This window comes from Pteropus alecto, unplaced genomic scaffold (genome assembly GCF_000325575.1).
Source record: "Pteropus alecto unplaced genomic scaffold, ASM32557v1 scaffold11, whole genome shotgun sequence".
Lineage (NCBI taxonomy): Eukaryota > Metazoa > Chordata > Mammalia > Chiroptera > Pteropodidae > Pteropus > Pteropus alecto.
In genome coordinates this window covers 8,976,197-8,999,558 of record NW_006431956.1, presented here as the reverse complement: position 1 = coordinate 8,999,558, position 23,362 = coordinate 8,976,197, and the positions used below count along the sequence as shown (strand labels likewise).

Here is a 23,362-nt window from a genome sequence, read left to right as displayed (position 1 = left end):
ACATAAACTAGTTTTGCTCCCCAAAGTGACAAAAGTCCTCACCAGAAGGATGATCGTGGCCGTGCATCGGAACAAAGCACTCGAGTCAGCATGGGGGGAAATTCTTTCATGATGGAAGGTATTCTTTTTCAAGGCAGAGAATTTTACAACTCTTTTATGGGCATCAGCAAAATGGTTAACTGCGGTATGCTAATGAGAATGCCTGTGCACATGCTCACGTGTTCACGCTCTCACTTTTTTCCTGTTGTTTTGTATTTGGGGCTGAGACCTTTTCTCAGCTCTTCTTTAGGGGGATGCCTTTCCATTACGTGCACGATTTTCAGCTAGCTTCTGTAATTAGCCTGCACTGCTATTCTGTTCTGCAAAGGTCCAGAGAGAGCAGGTGGGAATTGCCCACCATTGTGAAAGTGTTCTTTTGCACACAGACTAATTTTTTCAGTCGTATTGTCTGTTGTCAGGAATTGGGTGTTCTGCAGCTAGTGCCATTGCAGATTTACGGGGGACAATCAGGAGAGCTATGCAGCGTGTGGTGATAAAAAGTCATTTTATTTTCTTAGGAATAATTATTTAGCTCTATTTTTGTCATGGTCTGTTGCAGTCTTAGAAATTTCTCTTTGTTCAGCCAATTTGTCCCTTTCAGGTTTCTAAAATCAAATTTAGGAAGACGAAATTGTAGTGGGAGGGTAACCAGTGCTCTTTTTCTCCACTGGTCTTGACTATATTTTTGAATAAAAGAAAATTAAACAGTTGCCATTCCGAGAATGGGTGGGATAAGATACTGTCCATCACAAGTCTTTATTCTCTGTTTAAAACCATAAACTCCAAAGAGCTTATTCAGGGTTTTCTCCCTGGTGCCTAAAACAGGCTCAGTGAATAGTAGTTGCTCAGTAAAATTTGTCGAATAAACTTATGAATGAATAAATATCCTTCTTAAGTCTTCGAAGCATTTCTTCTACCATCTCTAATTTCTAACTCTTAAAAAATTATCTTGAATTCCATAAACGTCAACTCCTTTTTGAAATCAATTTTTAACTTCTCTGACTCTTTTTCTTCCTTTGAATCTTCAGGGTTTTTTTTTCTCTACCTTATGTTCTTTTCTCCCTGAATGTTCTTGTGGATTTCTTCAGCCCAGCCCTTTTCACCAGGTTATCTCCCAGTTAAAATATTATACTGTACTAAAAATGCTACATAGCCACCTTAGTACTACTAGTTTGCTTATTTTTCAGTATTGCAAAGATCATTTGTAAGCTTTTCTGCTTATATTTTTTGAAAAATGATAGTCGTATAGATAACCAAGCTGTCCACCTTAGTCCACATTGCTTTTGACCAATGAACTGATTTTTCTAAGAGCAGATGCTTCCTGGGGGCTGGCCTAGGAAATCAACTCATTTCTCCCTCACCTGTTTTTTTCTGCCTCTGTGGCTGTGCCTTTTTCTTCCTTGTATTTCTCTTTCATTTTTCCCAGATGATCCTGGATCCTCCCCAAATTTGTATTTATACTTGTTCAGTTTCTGCCATTTGGTCAGGGTAGATGAACTGCTCTAGCAAAATCTCCCAGAATGCAATGTTATAACACAAAATTTTACTCTCTCTTATACAACATTCAATATAGATATTCATTCTTGATTAGGCAACTCTCCCCTGAGTATTGACTTACGAATTCTGGCTCCTACCATCTTCCTGTGTAGCCACGTTCAACAGATGATCACAGGCTTGCTGCCGAAGGTAAAGATGCTATGGAGAAAGTATATACAGCTTGAAGGGGACACACATTACCTCCATTGTCTGGGACTGACGCATCTAGATGTTTAGGGCTGTGTGACTGGTTTTGGTGAATAGAATGTTGCCATGTGATTGGCACTGGGGAATGTAGTGTGTGGCTGAGAGGCTGCTTGCAGCAGCAATTGCATGCTCTGAAAGGAAGCATCAATCAGTGGTGACAATCAGTGGTGATCAACCAGATACTTCTGCCACGTATATATTGAGTAACTCTACCAATCTGATCGTTCTATTGACTGTAGGCCCCTGAGGTGTTTCTTAAAGGTGGGAAACACGTTTTTTTGTTTTTTGTTTTTTTAAATAATAGCAATCTTATATCATTTAAACACTAGAGTAATTACAATAGTGTCTCTAGTGAAAGGAAATTATTTAGAGATCTTCTCAAGAATGGAGTGTAAGCCATTGTAGTATAAACTTCCTTAGTGCAACCACTAAGACATCAAAGAGTCACTTGCATCGAGATAACTTCTTTTGGTAAGATTCAAATTCTCATAATTAAGATTTGGAAAATTGCTTTCGCGTAGACTTGAACTGTGTACTACTTGGTGAGTGTGTATGTTCAATGAGCTGCTTTGCGTAGTGCCATAATAGACTTTTTTTGAAAGGTAATATCTTAATGGGGTACCATAAAGATGCCAGTTAGAAGGCACCCTTTTTCAGGTTAAAAGGCAAAGGAAATTGAAAACTGGCCCTACATGTTCTTCGCTACTTATTATCTTGGAGAGTACAACGTGGCCTGAATTGCAGCTTGAAAAGAAAAGATAAAAATTAGATCAAACTTCAGAAAACCCAAATGTGAGCATATCACTTGACAGCCTGCGAACTAAGCAGGTATTCCTAAGTTTCAACTTGTCTGTCAAGAAAAACAATTTTTGGTCATATATAAGATTTTCTTGACATCTAATGATATATGAGTTGTTTCTACTCAGCTCTATATCTATAGTGCTTTTATTGCTTCTGAGAGTGATATCCATATTTTTGTCTGTCTTCTCACCTCAGACCTCTTAACTTGCCTTTTTCAATCAGCTTTTAAGGGCTCCAAAATCTGGCTTTCCTTCCTTTCCTTGGTATAGAGCTCAGAAAGAAGTTAACACAAAATAGCCACCCACACCGACATGGTACATTCTTAATATCCTGGGCAATTTCTCCTGGTACCCAGAGCAGTTGGCCGTGTTTGCTGACATAAAATTTTAAGTTGAGGCAGATGAGTTAATATCAAGGCTATGACTGCCTGGTACCCAGAGCAGTTGGCCGTGTTTGCTGACAAAATTTTAAGTTGGGGCAGATGAGTTAATATCAAGGCTGTGACTGAATATTCTCTCTCTCTCTCTCTCTGTCTCCCCCCTCCCCCATTTATGCTAAACAAAAATAAGCCCAAATCTATTAAAAGGTGGTTTAACCATCATTCTGTATCTCAAAGAATACATTTAAAAAATAATCATAGAATCTAAGAACTTGAAAGAATAGTCTCTTAAATTCTTTTAATCCATATCCTTTTTTCTGTTCTTCTCATGAACATGTATGACTTTTATTTTTCTTAAAAAAATTTAATTCCCTCAGTTAAAAGATAAAAAAAGGGATTTTGACGTGTTCAAAGTCAGACAACCAGTTAGTGGGAAGGTGAGAAATAATATTTTTGTGTGTATGGTTGTTGATGTTGCAAAATAACCAGCATAATCCTAATCTGAATTTCTTAATTAATACTTGGTAAGAGTTGCTTACTATCATTTTTTTATTATGCTGCAAGGCTGAGGTAGTGTATTAGATTGTGACTGTTTGTCAGTGGAAACGAAACTGCATTTTCCCTCAGGAAAACTGAAACATTGACTTTCTAGTTATGCTACAATGTCTATTATATATTCATGTCAGAAAGCTTTCTCACACTTGCTCAAATAACTACTTATATGAAAGACACCTTTAATAGAAAGACAATGACAATATAAATAATCTCATATATTTAAAGTCATTAAGAAATAATTGGAATTATTTGCTATTTTAGAAGTGGTACAGAGAAAGAAAGTAGATCTGTTACTTTTGTTCAACATTTCCAAATATAGCAGGTAATGTTAAAGGTCTCTAGTTTAATTATTACTTGTGGTAGCCAGACGTCCAAGATGGCACCCAGTGATCCTCTCCTGTTAACCACGTGCTCCCTGCTACCTCACTGAAGGGGCCTGCTCTGTGTAACCAGTACGATAGTGCAGAAATAACCAAGTGTGACTTCGAAGGCCAGGTCGTAAAAGTGTTTGATAGTTCTGCCTTGCTGTAGTTTGGATTTCTCGCTCTGGGGTAAGCTGGTTACCATGCTGTGAGGACATGGAGAGTTCCACATGACAAGGATCTAAGGTCTCCCTTCAGTAGTTAGTACCAACTTGTCAGCCTCATAAGTGACTCTCCTTGGAGGTAGATTTTTCTCGATTTTGCATTCTAATGAGAGCTGCTAGATAAAAACCACCCAGCTAAGCTGCTTGTAAATTTCTGACCAACAGAAATTATATAATAGTAAATGTTTTTTGTTGTTTTAAGCCACTAAATTTTGCAGTAAATTTATTATATAGACATAGATAACTAATTGACTATTCAATTCCTAATCCTTTACATTATAATAATTATTTTTACCAAAAGTATCAATAGTGATAATAACAACCGTTTTTGTGAGCCTAGTGTATCTGAGATCATTTAGATGCATCTATAATCTTCACAATATTTTTTCAGAGTAGGTTTCATTATTCTAATTCCACAAGTGAACTAACTGAGCTCAGAGGGTTTAAATGGCTTGCAGCACACCAGACAGTTACAAATGGCAGAGCCAGGATTTGGACGAAATTCTGACTGTTTTCTTTTCACTCTGTGGTACCATTCTTAACAGGAGCAGAATTACAAGTCACAAATAGAAGAAGAGAAAGACATTGACTTTATAATGTGAAGCTACTCAAAAGTGATCCATCTCCAAAACATTATATACTTTCTTCACTTTTTTGTTATTTATTTCACTTAAGTTTTGCTAATGTAAATATACCTAGGTAGCGTTAGCTTGTACTGCAGTTACCCTGCTTGCAACTTGAGGATCAGTTGGCTTCTCTTGATAAGTTCATGGCTGATGGCTAATTATTGTCGTAGTTCAAAAGTAATATTTGAAACCTTTGGATGTTTTTATGTGCTAATTGCATGTTAAATTTTAGCTTCAGAAACACACAGTAACTTTATGTGCCCAGCACTATGACAGTCACAGGAACAGTTATTCTCATCTTGAAGGTGTGCCTCAGACTCACTGAGAGCATTTTCAAAGTATGCATGGTTGGGAACAGGTTGAGAACTCTTGCACAAGATAAAAAAAATGATAAAAAAATTATTTCTACCTTTTTAGCAGCTGGCAGTGTGTAGAGTCAAATGTTCACAACACATCCACTTCTCCTTCTCACTCTTCTTTGCAAATTCTTCGTCTTCCCCTACCTTCGATACCATGGTGTCCTAGAACTCAGTCCTTGGGCCTCATTTCTCTTCATTCTCAGTCCTCAAGGACCTTGTTTAGTCTCATGAATTGAAATACCCCTACATACATGATTCCCAAATTTGTATTTTCTGCCTGAACCTCTTCCCAGATTTTTATGCACCTCGGCCCAGTCAGCACTTCCTGGGATGTCTGTAAGGAATCTCCAACTTAACACATGTCCCGGGATCTTCTGGACTTCCCCCTAAACTTTGTCCTCTAGTGCTTTTCCCTGCCCAGTTAATAGCCAGTCTGTCCTTCTCATGATCAGGCCTAAATACTTAGAGTTGTCCTTGACTCCTCTCTTTTTAGCCATTTCATGATCCGTCATTAAAGCTCACTTTTTGCATATCCGGAAGCTGATCATTTCTTACGAACTCTACACTTCCATCCTGGTCCAAGCCATCTTTTTCCACTTCTAGATTGTGGCAGACATCTTTAATTGATCTCTTGGCTTCTGCCCTGCTCTCTTAGAAACTATTCTCAATAAGGCAGACAGAGGGAACCTTTTTTAAATGTAAGTCAAATCAAGTCAGTTCTCTGGTTCAGTGTCTTCTCACTTCACTCAAAATAAAAGACAAAATTCTTTTAGGAGCCCACAAGGCCATTATAGGCACTTCTTAAATATACATGTAATGTATTGCCAATAACAGCACAAAGGGGGTAGGTGTGAGCAAAGCTGTATCAGGCTAAAGAAATGACAGATGGTAAAGTAGTATGACAATATGTAGTTGGGTTTATATCATTAATAGGTATAATATTGTATAACAAAAATTCCACAAAAAGGGGGAAAAAGGATAAAGCTACATAAGAGTAATATTTCTATATATCAGTGCACTTAAACTAGTCTAAATTGGAAGTTGATTCTGATAAATTTAGATGTATATGGTAGATCTTAGAGCAATCACTAAAAAGTGTAGTTAACATTATTAAAGTCATTAAAATGCTACATTAGAAAACATTCACTTAAGGCAAAAGAAAGGTGTAAAAGAGAGATAGAGGAACGAAAATACATGCTACATGTAAAAAAGAAGTAAAATGACAGGTGAATCTAACTATAGTAATAGTAACATTAAATATGAATAGATTAAATCATGTAATGATAGAGGAACGAAAATACATGCTACATGTAAAAAAAAGTAAAATGACAGAGGTGAATCTAACTATAGTAACAGTAACATTAAATATGAATAGATTAAATCATGTAACCAAAAGGCAGAGATTGTCAGACTGGATTTAAAAACATGATCTGACAATATGGTATCTACAGAAGACACACTTTGTATTCAAATGTACAAATAGATTGGAAGTAAAAGGATCAAAAAGTTACATCATGCAAACAGCAACCACAAGTAAGCAGGTGTGGCTATACCAATATCATACAAAATAGACTTTTAAAACAAAAGAAAATGTTAACAAGCCTAGAGAAGGAGATAATCGTTAAAGGTTCAATCCAACAGAAAGACATAACAATGCACCCAATAACACACATGCACCCAATAACAGAGCATCAAAATACACAAAGCAAAAACTGACAGAAATAAAGGGAGAGATAAACAATTTAGAAATAACTGGAGACTTCAATATCCTGTTTTCAGTAGTGAGTAGAACCAACAGAAGATCAGCATGGATGTAAAAGACTTGAACGACACCATAAACCAACTAGACATAACAGACACCTATAGGATATACCCAACAACAACACAATATACATTCTTCTCAAGTGCACACAAAAATTCTCCAGGATAAATCATTTGCTGGGCTATAAAACAAACCTCGAAAATTTTTAAAGGATGGAAATAATACAAAGTATGTTATCTGACCACATTGTAATAAAATTTGAAATCAGTATTTAGAAAAATTTTTTGAGAAACTCAAAACATGTGGACACACTCCTAACTCTACAGTGGGTTCAAGAAGCAATAAAGGGGGAAATCAAAAAATATTTAGAGATGAATGAAAATGAAGACACATATACCAAAATTTATGGAATGTAGGGGATGATAGCTAAAGTGTACAGATTTCTTTTTGAGGTAACAAGAATGTTCCAAAATTGATTATAGTGGTGGTTGTACACATCTGTGAATACTTCAAAAATCATTGATTTGTACACTTGAAATGCATGAATTGTAGATAGATGAATTATACTCAATAAAGATGTTGGAAACTTTAATGTGCCTACGCATCACTTGGGGATTTTATTTTGGTACAGATTCTGATTCCGTAGGTCTGCAGCAGGGCCTGAGATCCTGTTTTGCTAACAAACTTATTACATGATGCCAGTAGTGCTAGTATGAGGTCCACACTTTGAGTAGCAAGACCTATACCATCCACTTCCTCGTTACGTTTCCGACCTCATCTCCTGCCACCTTCATGAGTGGATTCATAAATGATTCACGGGTGGTTCCCAGTCACCTTAACCATCTTGTTCCTCAAACGTACCATGTCTGCCTCTATCTCAGGCCTTTGCACTTGTCATTTCCTTTGCCTAGAATGCTCTTCCTGTTCCCACAGCCCTGTTTGTGCATTGCTTGCTTAATCACCTTCAAGTCTTTGTCCAACTAAGACTTCCTAATGAGGTCTCCTCTGAGCACGCCACCTAAATTGCAACTGTTTCACACTCTGTCTTTCCCTCTTTTCCTGCTTTGTTTTTCTTGGCAGTACTTAGTGCATAGTTCTTTGACGTGCTCTTAGTTTACCTATTATTTGGTATATTACTTTGCCAGGACTGTTATAACAAATTACTACAGACCAGATGGCTTAAACAACAGAAATTTACTTTTCACAGTTCTGGAGCTTAAAAGTCCGAGATCTTGGTGTCAGCAGGATTGATTTCTCCTGAGGTCTCTCTCCTTGGCTTGTGGGTGGCTGCCTTCTTGCTGTGTCCTCACATGCTCTTTTCTTTATATGTGCCACGCTCTTGGTTCTCTCCGTATATACAAATTTCCTTTTCTTATAAGAAGGATTAAGGCCTTCTTAATGGCCTCATTTTGACATAATTTCCTCTTCTTATCTTCAAATACAGCCATAGTCTTAGGTCTTAGAGATTCAACATAGGGATTTTGGGGAGCCCATACATTTGGTTTGTTGTCAGTCATCTCCTATTGCAATATAATTGTTATGAGAACATGGATTGTTAAAAAAAAAGATCTATTTTTACTGTTGTATTATTGGTACCCAAGACAGCACATCACACATAGTGGATGCCCAACAAGTTATTTATTGAGTACGTGAAAACAAAAAGGTCAATGCTGTAGAGATATATAGGGCGGTGCAAAGGACACGGAAGAGGAAGAGAGCAACTCTGCTTAGGTGAGTCAGAAGAATTTAAAAGGCAAGAGTCAACAGCCACTCATACATGGCTTAAAAATCTTACCAGGTGTTAAGATTCATGAGTGGATTCTAAATCTTACCAGCTAACTGCCTATGTTAGCTCCTTCACAATTGTAACTGCTCTAACTATCATATGTTACTCTTCCAGAGATGGAGAACCCCTAAACTTGTTGGTCCTGTCTGATTCCTTTCAATACAGAAGATCCTATTTCTAAAAATTGATAGTATAGATACTGAATTGTCAGCATTTTCATCTCTGGATATCCTCTTATATGTCTGGAGACTTATTTCTATAAACTTGAAAAGTAGGTCGTTATTTTTCCATCTTCAGAAATCTTATAATGATTGTATTATAAAAGGAAATGTAAAAATTTTAAGTGGCAGCTTTATTCGTCATTTATTCATTCTTTCTATCCCGGTGATGTATTTACATGTGGCAGATATTTGTGAAGGAGATACTTAAAACTATATTTTTGTGTTTTGCCATGAGGGACTGCTTGATTTTGGCATTTCATCAAACTAGTCCAGTGAAGTATTTTCAATTACCCCCAAATAATTCTGATAAGTAGCATATTAATAGACTTCCATTTGTGCTATATATTCCTTTTTAACCTTCCAGATCTACTCTCTTGCCTTTCTGTTCTTGCTATGTGCTCCAAAAGGCAGTCTTCCTTGGGCTAAATTAGTTAGATTCATAACTGTTAGTTTCCGGTTAAAGTCAGCCTATGGGAGTCATTGGCAAGGGGTAGGAAATGGGAAGAGGGTGAGTTTGGAGTGTTCATTCCCCTGGATCCCTGCCTGTGGGCTTGGCTGAGGGATGACTGCATCCTCTACCAAAGGCCACCATTCCTACCAGCGACCCTCTTCTACACCTACAGCTATAGCTCTTTCTGGGTAACCTGTAGACTTAGGCAGTAACAGCTTTCCCGCTCTATCCCTGTAGCCAGCCCTACTGTTCTTCACCAGTCTGTGCAGCCTTTTCTTTACCATGTCCCACCCCTCTGTAAGCAGACACCCCATTCCTTCTTGGTTGGCTAAGGCTAGTCACTACTTATAGTATTTCATAGCACATGTCTTAAACATATAATTAATATCAAAACCTTAAAAGTTCATTGTTTAGGACAGAGATAGTGTTCTTGTCTTTTTTTTTTTTTTTAAATCATTATCTGACTTTTTCAAATATGGCAATTTAGAGATTCCACTGGGGCTCTGAAGAAGAGTGTTGGCATCTTTCGAAGTTAATTCCCAAAGCTGTTTTGGAATATTTAACTTGTCTGGGGGACACTAAAAGGTATGGGGGGAATAAAAGTTTGAGATTTCTGTCTCCTATGCCAGTTGACAATAAGCACAGCATTCTAATTAGAGGTTACCCTCCTGCAGAGTTGAAAACAATGTAAATTGAATTTTTCTACCCTCAGTGGATGAAATGTCAGTACGTCAGCCCTATTCACAGCTCCACCCAGTCTGCTCTGTATTTTTCTTTGTTAGCTGTCATACACTCAACAACTATTCCTTTAAAATGTATTGCCCAGTGGAAGTGATTGGCTATATTGATCGAAAATCTTACAGCGTTGTATTGATTTGAAGAATTTCTTTTCATGTAGACCTCAGTTCTTCAGGGATTTTGTAGGAACTAGCTACAAAAGACTATTTGATCTACATAGGCCACTTAGAAATCTACTGACTTCATACTGTTTGTGGTATCCCTACCCATTTCGGTAGACAAAGAGTTGGCTTTCGCCATAAAGAAATATTATAGGAAACTAAACAAGTATCTCGGCTCCTTAAATGAGGCTAATAAATGAATATCCTCAAGATAACTTCTAGGCATCTAATAAGTACCCAATAAATATTTATTGATTAAATCAATTAACCGTATACTATATAGCTTTTTAAAAACCCTATCTATATCTTAATTGAGATAAAGCTAGTCATAGCATGTGAATCTTCACTTCCAAAGAGAAGTTTCTAGAAAAATATTTTAAATTTTAACATAATACTTACTTAGTGTAATTTAGTACATTGTTTATAATTTGTATCTCATTTTGATTATTATTAATAATGATTTAGATACATTATTTATTCTTTTGGAAATAACTTGCTGCATTATTTAGTATGATTTATTGTATGTCTTAGGACTAGAAAATGTTTCTGATAGGATTAATTTTCAGTTTCATTATGAAAATAGATGAGATGCAGCATGATATATTGGCAAGAGACCCAGACTGTGAATCAAAAGACATGAGTTTAATTCTTAGCTCAATTACTTACAATACAATATTGAGAAGCTGTTCATCTCAGAACTTTTAGTTCTGTCATCCATAAAAAATGGGGATGATATCATAGGGAGAGCTGATTCTCAAGATTGTGGGGTGGAGCCTATACTTTGGAACTGAAAACCAGCTATTAATACACATTTGCAGAAAGTATGATGTGATTTAGAGCATTTTACATAACAGGAAGCTCCTTTAGAGACACATTTATCCCACAGATTAACCCATACTTGTAGCGTACTGGAGATTTTTCTTTCTCAGATGGTTTTCCACCCCAGCCATGTGCCACTTTACAAATCATAATGGTACTATGGCAGTCTTAATTTTCTAAAAAAGCTGATTGCTACTATATTTTTCAGCAGAAAAGGGCAGGCATGTAGGAAAATATCTCCCTTTGCTATTCCTTCTCCTTTAGTCTTCTCCTTTATTATATCAGAGGATAATGCTTCATTTCTGGACTGGACATTAAAGAAGTTCTTTGAACACAGCAACCTTAGAAAGTGAGTAGCTTGAGTACTGTCTTCCGATTATAAAATGGCCAGGCGTATTTCTTATTTTATAATGGATAGGCTGCTGTGTGTTGACTTGGTTTTAAACATCACTAACGGTAAAATCAAAAGCCCCTTTATGCAGCTAACTTACTGGTAAAATTAGATAGGTTATGATTGACATCTTTCAATATTAAGTAAAATTAGAGCCAGCTACAATTAACTGGGAAATATATATCACTAAAACAAAGTGTTTTAAAGACTATACATATTTTACAATGCACCTTTATTGTAACTGGCAATGAGTGGTAATTTGGATGTTCTAAGCTAAGCTTGATATAAAAGCAAGAATGATTTCAAAGTGACAGACTCTGCTTTTCAGGGAAGCCACAGTAAAACTATAGTATCCTTGAAGAGCATTTGCTCAGAATCTCGATGGCAATAAAGTCACCTTTAATTTCCCAAGATGGTAATTGCTATTTGAAGCTAATCTGGTAGTTTTACTTGACTGAGGCTTAAGGCCACTCTGGGTCAATGTTGCTTGATGAGTCAGGTGTGGCAGCAGAGTCTCACCTGGCCTTCTTGGAAGGCGTTCATAAGGCTCAAACTTGGGGGAGAGTAAAAACTTTTGAGCCAGGCCAACAGGTTGCCCAGTTGGGGTGGAGGAGTGTAGGATCAGAGGCATATTCATTCATGTTTAACAGCTATCTTGGGGGAGGAGGGAGCCCTGATTTGTCACATTTGCCAGTTCTCGTAGTGTAAACATTTCTACCTTGGCCAGCCTCAAGCTACCAATAGTTTAACAACCTGCTCACAAAATTTAACAGGCAGGTTTCACAAGCTTCTATAAGCTAGCTGTTGTGTCAGAATGAGACATAAAGTATGGAAGCAGGGAAGAGAGGGTCCCCACACCCATCCTGTGCCAACAAAGAGGGTTGAGAGAAGAGATTACACTCAAGCTCAAGAGTTGGCTAAAATGAGATAGGGAATTATTGTATTTTTTGCAAATGCTACATTGATCACTGTTGAAGGAGCTCAGAGATGATAATGGGGCAGTCGACTAATGGGTTACACATTTGAAAAAAAGGGCAAAAGTTTGATGGGATAAACACACATACACGCACCCCTTTTATTTCATGCGAAGAAACTGGGAAAGTAGGAAGGACAAGATGGGATCATGGATTGATTAAAATAATGACTAGCTACTGAGCTGGAACCTGAGAGTTCACAGCTGATACAGTAAAGGAGGAGGAAGCTTTAATATAGTTGTGAATAGGAAGAATGGGTGGAAGTCAGCACTGGGGAAAGTTATTAAGTAGAAGCCATAATCCATGGAATAAGGAAATGTTGCTTTGAACTTATTCAGAGCAGTTTCTGACCTCATTGCATTTCGTATTTATATTTAAGCGTGTATTTTCTTAAGAAGAACAATCAGCTGGGGATTGCATTAGGCTAGCAAAGCTTAGTCCTTTAGGGTCCTGGAGGGACTCAGACAGTCTAGCAGGGGAACCCAGTATGTAAACAGAATGAAATTCAATGTGAGGCTATTATAGGAGTATTGGCCAAGGCACTCTGAAAGCACATAGGAAGTAGCAGCTTATTAGCTATCCAGGGAACTCTTTAAAAAGTGCATGCATGAGAGAGGTGAAAGGGATTGAGAAGCACAAGATGTCAGTTATTAAAACAGTCACAGGTACATAAGTTCAGCACAAGGAAAAGAGTCATAACACTGTAATAACTATATATGGGGCCCGGTGTGTACTAGATTTATTGGAGGGACCATTTTGTAAGGTATATAAGTGTCCAATCACTCTATTGTACTCTTGAAACTAATATAACATTATATGTCAACTGTAATTGAAAGATAAATTTTTTAAAAAGCATATTCGTTTAAATATGCTATAGGTTCATCGTAACTAGAATTTTGAATTTTAGGTACTTGAGCCTTAACAATGGCTGATGTGTATTGCTTATTAGTTATTGCACCATAGAAAATATAAATTTTAGCTCAATATTGAACATTTTGAAAGTTTTTTGAGGTATAAATGATGTATAATAAACTGTAACTTAAGTGTACAATAGGAAGAGTCTTGGCATATGTATATAACATCACTCCAATCAAATCTGAACATATCTACCACCCTCCAAAGGTTTATGGGCTTTTTTCATCCATCCTTTCCACCATTGCGCACCCACATGCCAGCCTTAATTTCCAGCTAACTTCTCATATGCTTTCTGGCACTGTATATCAGTTTCCATTTTCTGGAATGGAATCTACACTGGGGACTCTTTTTCTGTCTGGCTTCTTTTCATCCAGCATAATTATTTTGAGATTGACCTATGTTTTTGTGGGTATCAATTGTTCGTTTCTTTTTAGCATCAGATAAAAGTAACAATATTCCATCATTTGCGTATACCACAATTTGTTTATTTATTCACCTCTTAATGGACATTTATTTTCAGTTTGTGGCTTTTATAAATAAAGCTACTATGAACATTAGTGTCCAAGTCTTTATATGGATGTAAGTTTTCATTTTTCTTTAATAAATACCTAGGAGTAGCTGGCTTGCAAGGTAAGTGTATGTTTACCTTTGCGGAAACTACCAAATGGCTTTTCAAAGTAATTGTGTATTTATATACCCAAAGGTAGTATATGAGAGTTCCAGTTACTCCTCACCAGACTCACTATGGTCTGTGTTCAATTTTAGCCATTCTGGTAAATATGCAGTGGTATCTAATCATGATTTTAATTTACATTTCCCTAGTAATTAATATTGTTGAGCATCTTTTCACGTGTTAATTTGCTACCTGTCTGTCATCTTTGGTGAAGGGTCTATTCACATCTTTTTCCAATTTTTAATTGGGTTGTTTGTCTTATCATTGAATTGTAAGACTTATTTATATTTCCTGGATTTAAGTTCTTTATCAAATATGTGTTGTGGAAATATTTTTTCCAGTCTGTTACTTGTATTTTCATTTCCTTTACAGTGTTTTTTTGTGCATAGTACGTACAAAGCTCAAGGTCATTAAGATTTTTTTCCTACATTTTCTTCTAGAAGTTTTCCAATTTTAGTTCTTACATTTAGATTAATGATACCTTTAGTATTAATATTTGTAGATGGAGTGAGATAGATACTATCCAATCATTCAACAACATTTGGTGAAAAGATTATTCTTTTTCCATTGAATTACCTTGTTGAAAATCTTTATTTCTGGATTTTCTAATCTTCAATTAAATTATTTTTCTATCTTGATATAAATAAGACTCTGCTTAGATTATTGTAACACTGTAGTAAGTCCTGAATCAGGTAATGCAGGTCTTCTGAATTTGTTGTTAATTTTCAATTTTTTTTTTGGCTATTCCATATTTTTACATTTCCACATGAATTTTAGAATTGGCTTCTCAATTTCTACAAAAAAAGAGTTCTGGAATTTTAATTAAAATTGTACCAAATATATAGATCAATTTGAGGAAAATTTACATCTTACTTAATAAATCCTGAGTCTTTTAACCTATGGACATAGAATATTGTTCCAAAGATTTAGGTCTTTAATTTCTCTTAGCAATATTTTGTGCTTTAAAGCGTATAAGTCTTGCACATCTTTGGTCAAATTTCTTCCTAAGTATTTTATATTTTTTATGTTATTTTAAATGGACTGTTAAAATTTTTGATTCAAGCTGTTTCTTGCTAGCGTATTGACATATAATTGATTCAGTACTTGTATTCTGAAAATTTGTTAAATTATTATTTCTAGTAGCTTTTTTTGGAGATTCCTCAGATGATCGTATTATCCCTGAATAACAACAGTTTATTTTTTCTTTTTAATCCAGATGGTGGTGTTTTGTTTTGTTTTTTTTCTTCCCTTATTACACTGTTTAGACCTCTGGTACCTCTGGTGAATTAGAGAGTGGACATCCTTGCCTTGATTCTGATCTTAGGGGGAAAGTATTCAGTTTCACCATTAAGTATGATCCTAGCTGAAGGTTTGTTTATTGAATTGTATAAATTCCCTTCTACACTGAGTTTGCTGAGAGTTTTTAACATGGTTGAATGTCGAATTAGGTTAAATACTTTTCCTTCTTTCATGTATTGAGATAATTATTTGTTTTTTCTTTTTTATTCTATTACGGTGAGTAGGCAGCAATTGATTTTTAAATAAATCAACCTTCCATTTCTGAGGTACATCCCACTTGGTCAGAATGCCTTATATTTTTATATATTGTTGGATTCAATGTGCTGATATTTTGTTGAGGATTTTTGCATCTGTATTTATGAGGGATACAGTATTTCTTCTTTCTTTTAATATCTTTTCTGGGTTGGGTATCAGGGTAATACTGTTCTTATGAAATGAATTGAGAGGTATCCCCTTGCTTCAATTTTATAGAAGAATTTGTGTAGAATCGGTATTACTGTTTCTTAAATGTTTGATAAAATTCTCCAGTGAAGCCATCGGGGCCTGGTGTCTGTAGGAAGGATTTTAATCACACATTCAATTTAATTAATAGCTATAGGACTAATCAAGTTATTGATTTCTTCTTGAACGAGCTTTAGTTGTTTGTATTTTTCAAGGACTATGTCCATTGCATCTAAGTTATATTTTGGCATAAAGTTGTCGTTATACTTTTAATATCTGTAGGACTCTTAGGGCAGCATCTTCCCTCAGTGGTCACCTACTGGTCATTTGTATATTCTTTCTCTTTTACCTGATCAGTGTGGCAAGAAGTTAATCAATTTGATTTTTTTTCCCCAATGAAACAGCTTTCAATTTTATTGATTCTTTTTTTTCTATTGCATTAATTTCTGCACTTACCAACTATTATTTTTATGGCACTATTTCTTGCTCAGAAATCTACTTTGATATGACTATAGCCATTTTGTAGCTTCATTTTTATTAGTTTTACTATGTTACATCTTTTCTCATCTTTTTACTTTTAACTTATGTGAAATGAATTTCTTATAAATGATATATGATTGGTCCTGCTTTTTAAAAATCTTATCGGACATTCTCTGCCTTCTAATTGGTATGTTTAAATTATTTACACTTAATATGGTTGGGTTTAAATCTATCATCTTGCTATTTGTTTTCTTGCTATAGTTTTCATTTGCCTGCTCTTTGTTTCCTTTCTTTCTTTCTCTGCCTTCTTTTGGACTGGGTGCTTTTATGATTACATTTGATTACTTTTTATAATTTCATTTGTTTTTAGTGGTTGCTTTAGGTGAACAGTATATATCTTTTTCTTATCCACTTTCGAGTGCTTTACACCCTTTCTGTCCTCCTCCCGTTTCTGGCCTTGGTTCTATAGTTCTCCTGCATTTATTTCTATACATGTTATAAACTCCTCAATATATTATTGTTATATTTACTTTAAGCTGTCAATTCTCTGTTAAAGGACCTAGAAAAATAAGGAATCATATTTTGTATATATTTACATATTCACCATTGCCAGTGCTCTTCATTACTTTATGTCAATCCAGTTTTCAATCAGGTTTTATTTTTTCTTCTACCTGACAGGCTTCCATTAGCATTCCTTATATTTTGGGTTCGTTGATTTGAATTCTTTCACGTTTTGTATGTCTGAAAAAGTTCTTATTTTACCCTTATTTTCTGTAAGGTTTGCTGAGTATAGACTTCCCGATTGGCATTTCCCCCAAATCCTATTCTGTATTTTAACAATATTGTTTCACTGCCTCTGACTTGTATAATTTCTCACAGAAAGTCTGCTATAATTCTTATCTTTGTTTCTATGTACATAATGGTGTATCTTTTTTTAAACTGCTTTTAAGATTTTCTCTTTATTGCTGATTTAAAGACAATTTTTATTGTGTGTCTTGGTGTAGTTTTCTTCATGGTTTTTGTGCTTTGTGTTTGTTGAGCTTCTTGGATCTATAATGGGTGTATAGTTTTCATTAAATTTGGAAAATTTTCCACTATAATTTTTTCAGAAAATATTTTCATCTCTTTTTTCTTGCCAGGACCATAATTTTACGTATATTAGGCCACTCGAGGTTGTCTCACAGCTGAATGATTCTCTGTAAATTTTTCATTCGCTTTTTATGTTTCATTTTCAATGGTTTCTGTTGTTATGCCTTCAACTTCGCTAATCTTATCTTAGCTGTCTATCATGAGAAATTTAATGTCTTTTTCATCTAATAAATTACATTAAAAAAATTAAACTCTGTCACATTTAGTTTTCATTGTAAGATGGTAATTTTTTCCTTACTGTACTCTTTATGATATGTTTTATCTTGATGAATTAAAATACAATTGCAATTCATTGATTAATTAGTTAATTAGATATTTGTATTTGGCTCCTCTCCATTTCTCTTCAGTTGAGCTTTATGAAAAACATGTTTTTTTTGTTACTTTATCTAATGGACCCTGGTATACATCATGTTTTGGTTGTTGTCCTGTTTTCAATATAATCAGGTGACTTAAAACCATGCGTTGGTGGTAGACGAGACTTCTGGAAAGGAGAGAATAGTCACAGTGCCATGTCTCTCTAAAGAGTCAGAAATTGAGAAAGCCTTTAGTAGGCTGCTGAATGTGTATTTCTTCATTTTGAGCTTACTCCTGTTTTGCAGAGGGTTTCTGAGTGTCTCTCACCACATGGAGACAAGCAGCCTTTGCTCCAGCTGGGAAGTGTCACATTTAGACAAAGCTTTGGGCTATAGTATAGATCTCTCAAGACACTTGGTATATTGGGATCAGTCTTAGGGCCCATGAGAGTGAGCTAAATCTGTTAAAGTTGGAAGCTTTCGTGCAAGTAACACTATTTTCAATCTTTCCTGTGATAGCTCTTTGCTTTACTTTTCCTTTAGTATTTAGCTAAAGTCCTTCAAGATTTTCAGCTTTTCTTGGCTAGGCCAGTGGGAACCAAGGGAAAATATTTTTGATTGATTTTGGCCCCAACATGATGGACGAGAAACCCAAAAGGTAGGTAAATTTCAGGGACAAAGGAGTTGCTCAGCTGACTACCTTCCCCATCTGTAACAAATACCTGCTTTCCGAGGTAACTTTGGAGGACCTGCATTTTCCTGGATGGACATGGGGGAGTGCTTTTCCCGACAAGACTTTTTACTGCCCTCTCCCTTGCCCACTCCTTCACCAACATATTCTCTATCTTCTTGTTGCAGACCTTTGCTCTCAAGTGGCTGGCGACAAATGACTGAGATGCCAATTGAAAGAAAATCTAAGGGTTTTTTTTCACTCACAAAGATGTCTGCATTTTAAACAGTAACCCTTAAAGACTAAAGGCTGTTCTGTGGTTCAAGGAATTAATACTTAATGATAGAATTTCAGGTAGAAGGAGATCTCTTGTGGATTCGGATCCTGGCAAACTGGACCACTGTGCCTATAGATTTTTATGCCACTGTACATCTCTCTTAATTTAGCCCAATCTGTTTTCTTTAATGTACTGTTCAGAATTAAAATTTAAGATGATCATTTTGGGGAAATTTTATCTATATATGCCAAGGTAAATTTATCAACTTAGACTCTTAAAAAAATTATAAACTATATACTTATGGTAAACAGCTATAAAAATATATTTATTTGTGAGCGAGTTGAAGGTGAAATAACCATAGCATATGAATGTGAGTTGGTATTCTGTCACGATTTGTTTGTAATACTAGACCGGACTTATAATATGTGCAAATTACACATTCCTAAATCAACATAATTCTTTGCAAATTGTATGTTACTAGAAGTTTTGAAATGGTTATGATACTTACTTATTTATCCTTCCCCTTATTTCAGGAAAAATTTAGAGGGCTGAAATGAGTCAATTTTTAAAAATGTCCTTTTGAACATATATATTTGTTTAGCAACACGTGAGAGCTTTATTTTCTAACCTCATTAACATTTGACTTTTAGATATTCAGAGGATGACTATCTTCAGATTATCACAAATATACAGAGATGTCCATGGAAACGACAAGTAGAAGAATATGAGAATTTTAGGTAAAAAATTTATTTTCAAAAAAATATGAGATAAAAAAGTTTTGTACATTTGCTTTGTTGGGAAACTAAGCAATATGATTTCATCCTAAGACCCTCTCATGAGGTGCATGGTGCTCCATTCTTATCTCTTATATGGAAAATTCTAATTATGTTACAGGAATTAATTACAAAAATCCCAAGTTCAGAAAGAAAGTATTTGTTACACTTTTTTATTATATTTTAGAGAATGTTGCTTCTTTGTGCCATTTGTATTTGACATTTATTTTGTAAATAAAATGTAATAGCATTAAGTGATGTTTGGAAAACATAGAAGGAAAAAAGCCATCCATAGTCCCATCTCTTTAGAGCAAAAACTGCATTCTTTTCTGCACATTCTCTTGCAGTTTTTCTCATTACCTTTCTAAAACCAGCAACATTCAGGAGTGTGAGTTACTCTAGGTAATAACTTGGGGAGGAGCCATTCACCTGACATGACAAGGTTATCAGTTGACGATTACAGAGGTATCCTGTACTTGGATAACTCGGAGCCCACCCAGACAGAAATAAATTACATTAAAACAGTAGGCTTGGGGGTGGGGGAGATTTGTGCATGGATCCTTACCTAGCACCCCTTCCCCTGAATACCTGCTCTCATGGCGAAGCTACACCAGTTGTCTCTGTGTTTGCCCGATCTACGTTGCTTTGCTTTTCTTTGCCCACATTCTGATCTTTTGCTGTATGTCAACACAGGTTTTGTCTGTCCTGTGCTGAGTTATTTCATTATATTATAATCCAGAAATATGTTTTCGTCTTTAGTGGTTTATATTTTCAAAGTTTAAGTATCACGTCTTTTAAAAACCTTATTAAAGAGGTTTTGCTTTCCCCTGAGATCTCTAAAAAGTATCAGCTTCTTGGCTTTCTTTATTAAGGGAAGGAAGCTCTTCCTTGCATGATCTGTGGCTCCGCCTGTGCCACCTTCAGTCAGTATATACTGGAGTCACTGGGTCAAATGCCTTTTAGTGAGTCTGCTGCCATTGAGAGAAGCATCCTGGTCCACTCCCATTGAGTGAATGAGTAACTTTCTGATTGGGTGAAAGCTAAAAGTGAATTTCTTCCCACCACTGGGTGGATACATGGATGATGTGACTTCCTGTCATTTCAGGGTGAGAACTGTAAAAGAGTATTCATATTTAACTATTTCAGTTCCAGGATATTTTATGTTATGCAGTCAGCTATAAACTGAATGTGTCGTCTAAAGTCATAAATTGAAAACCCAAAGAGATGGTATTAATTAGCGGGGCCTTTGCGAGGTGATTGGGTCATGAGAGTAGAGCCCTCATGAATGGGATTAGTGATTTTACAAAAGAGACCCCAGACTGCTCGCTCATGCCTTCTGCCACATGAGGACACAGCAAGAGACTCCATCTGTGAACCAGGAAGTGGCTTCTCACCAGACACCGAATCTGCCAGCACCTCGATCTTGGACTTCTCAGCCTCCAGAAATATGAAAATAAATTTCTGTGATTTATAAGCCACCCAATCATAGTGTTCTGCTATAGCAAGTCAAATGGACTGACACAGTCCTATTCAAGACTAGGATTTGAGAGATCGAAATGACAGGGAGACCAGATAGAAAGTTGCACAGGCAACTATAACCTAAATGGTCACAGAGTCAAAGAGTGTCAGAAGAGCTGGGTTTTGAGGCAAAAAAAGGAAGAGGGGCATGTTGCGGTATTGGGCTATTGAGGATCCATACAAGATAATTAGCTAGAAAGACTCAATGAGTAGTGACATCAATAATCAAAGTTGGAGTGAAGGACCACCTACCTCTTGCTGTAGAGTTGGCTCAGATCAAGCCTTCTACAGCAATACAAGCAAAACAAAGTATACTCGATGCCTGTTTGAGGGCATTGGCGAGCTACCAAGGCAGGGAGTAGTTTCAGGACTAAGATCCAGACGAAGGGGAAGCCGAGGGAGGTGAGCCTACCATCTGAAGCTGTTTTTTCCCCCAAAGAACTAGCCAACTGCACAAGCAAAAGCATGGCTAAGAGGCAGAGAGGCTGAGCAGAGCTGCCAGCCATCTGTAGAAAAGGCCAGTTCTCTCAAAGACTGCAGCCCAAACTTGAATCATTTCTGCCCTTAATCGGATTTAGATCTGCCCTTAGCCTAGCTCCCTGATGGAAACCGAAGCCCATCCTCTCTGGAAGAAAGTAACCTCATTCAGAGCCTTAAATTATCTCTGCGAGTTTTCACACACACAGTTTGGTTCAATGAAAAGAAAGAATTCTCTCAAAAGGCTTTTCAATGAAAAGCCTTTTGAGAGAATTCTTTCTTTCCTTTTTACTTTCTTCAAAAATAAAACGTAGGAGTCTCTTCAAATCTAACTCTGTATGAGAGTCAGTGTGGCAAATCATGATGGATAGAAGCTGTATAGATGGATGGTATGCAGACAGAATGGCCATTTTGCCTTTATTACCATCTCGGTAGAAAAAGTGCCTCAGTAACCAAGATGATTACCCAACGGCCTGTCTATCCCTTCAGGGACAATTTAAGTAAACAGCTGGGACTATAATACTTATTGCTTATTGTCATTCAAGATAACAGTCACAGTGATATTTATTTATTTACTTGAATATTTATTTTATTGTAATGTTCTTTTTATGGGCATATTAGCAAACTAAACTATCTAAACTTCAACAAAAGTCTGTGCAATTAAATCATAATAAACGGCCCACTTTCCTAAATTTTTACTAATAAAGCTGGCCAAATCTGGGGATTTTCTGGCTTTTTTATAAAGCTGATATTGTGGAAAAGTTCCCTATTATTATAGACGTCAAGTAGCTAAATAGTTTTTTATTTTCTTTATGCACAGTATTTTATACCAAAGCTGAAGAAAAGCAAAATGTGAGCCTTAAAAAGGCTGTAATGTTCTTTTATCAGGAATTACAAAAGTTACATTAAATTCTGAAGAATATGAACAAGTGAATATTTTCTAAATCCATCTGTAGCCTGATTGTTGAAATTCCCAATGGCTAATCCCTCAGAGCTATTTAAAAATTATGGGACTCCTGTGGTCACATGATCTAAAAATAAAAGAGAGTTTAAGAGTTATTTTTCTTAAATAAATGTGCCACTTGCTAGCAGAGGGGATGCCTTTTAGTTATCAACAAATATTTGTTTAGGGTTTACTATGTCAAAACACAGGAGACCTCTTCAGCCTGGTACAGTGTGGGCCACAAAGTTAGGACTTCAATAAATATATATTAAATGAATGGATGCATGAAAGTAAACAGAAAATATGCAAGGTTTTACTGACCTCAAAGAAATTATAGTCAGTTTGGAGAGACAAAAAGTAAAACTATGAATATTTATGATTTAGTGTCAAAATGAGTGATTTACACAAATACTATAATATATCAATGCACAATCACCATGGGATATAATTTCTTGAACCATTTTGTGAAAAGAGACAGGACTTGAGCTGCAACTCTGAGGATGGGTAGAAAGGGAGGGGGAGACCCATATGATAGTGGTGAGACCAGGAATAAACATGAGTAAGTTTCAAGACCAGAAACAATGGATCAGTGAACTTACACTAGAGGGTGCTTGGGATAAAGGGGATACTTGTAGATCAGTTGGGGTGCCCCTGACAATGCACAGAGCTCTGATGATCAGAGTAAAGTTCACTGTCTTTCTGTAGGTTCTACCTAGAACCCAGTAGAGATATTTGTATCAAGGAAATCCCATGATGAATTTATTATTTTAGAGAACGTCTTGGTCAGCAAAATATTAGACAAATTGGAGTCTTAGAAGGGAATGAATACACTGAAGGAAGTCGGAGGAGTCAGGAACTGGTTGTAGAAAAGTAACTGTAGAATGATGAAGATCTAAAACATCGATAGTGGCTATAAAAATATCAAGGAAGGGACCTTGACTGTGGGCTCCCTGGTCTATTTATCTTTGTATCTCCAGTGCCCATCACATAGACGGTACCCAATAAATAGTTGTAGTATACGCGAGTGAAGAATTGGCAGGACTTGGTTGCTTATTGATTCCTA

The 23,362-nt window shown here is 36.1% G+C and overlaps 1 protein-coding gene across 1 annotated transcript in view; it reads left to right on the top strand.

Annotated features, from left to right (window-relative positions):
* ST8SIA6 (ST8 alpha-N-acetyl-neuraminide alpha-2,8-sialyltransferase 6) overlaps nt 1-23,362 on the top strand; it is a 126,584-nt gene that overhangs the window by 74,212 nt on the left and 29,010 nt on the right. The window contains exon 6 of the mRNA XM_015585596.2: nt 19,239-19,325. Coding sequence (XP_015441082.1) covers nt 19,239-19,325 — 87 coding nt within the window. The remainder of the gene's footprint in view (nt 1-19,238; nt 19,326-23,362) is intronic.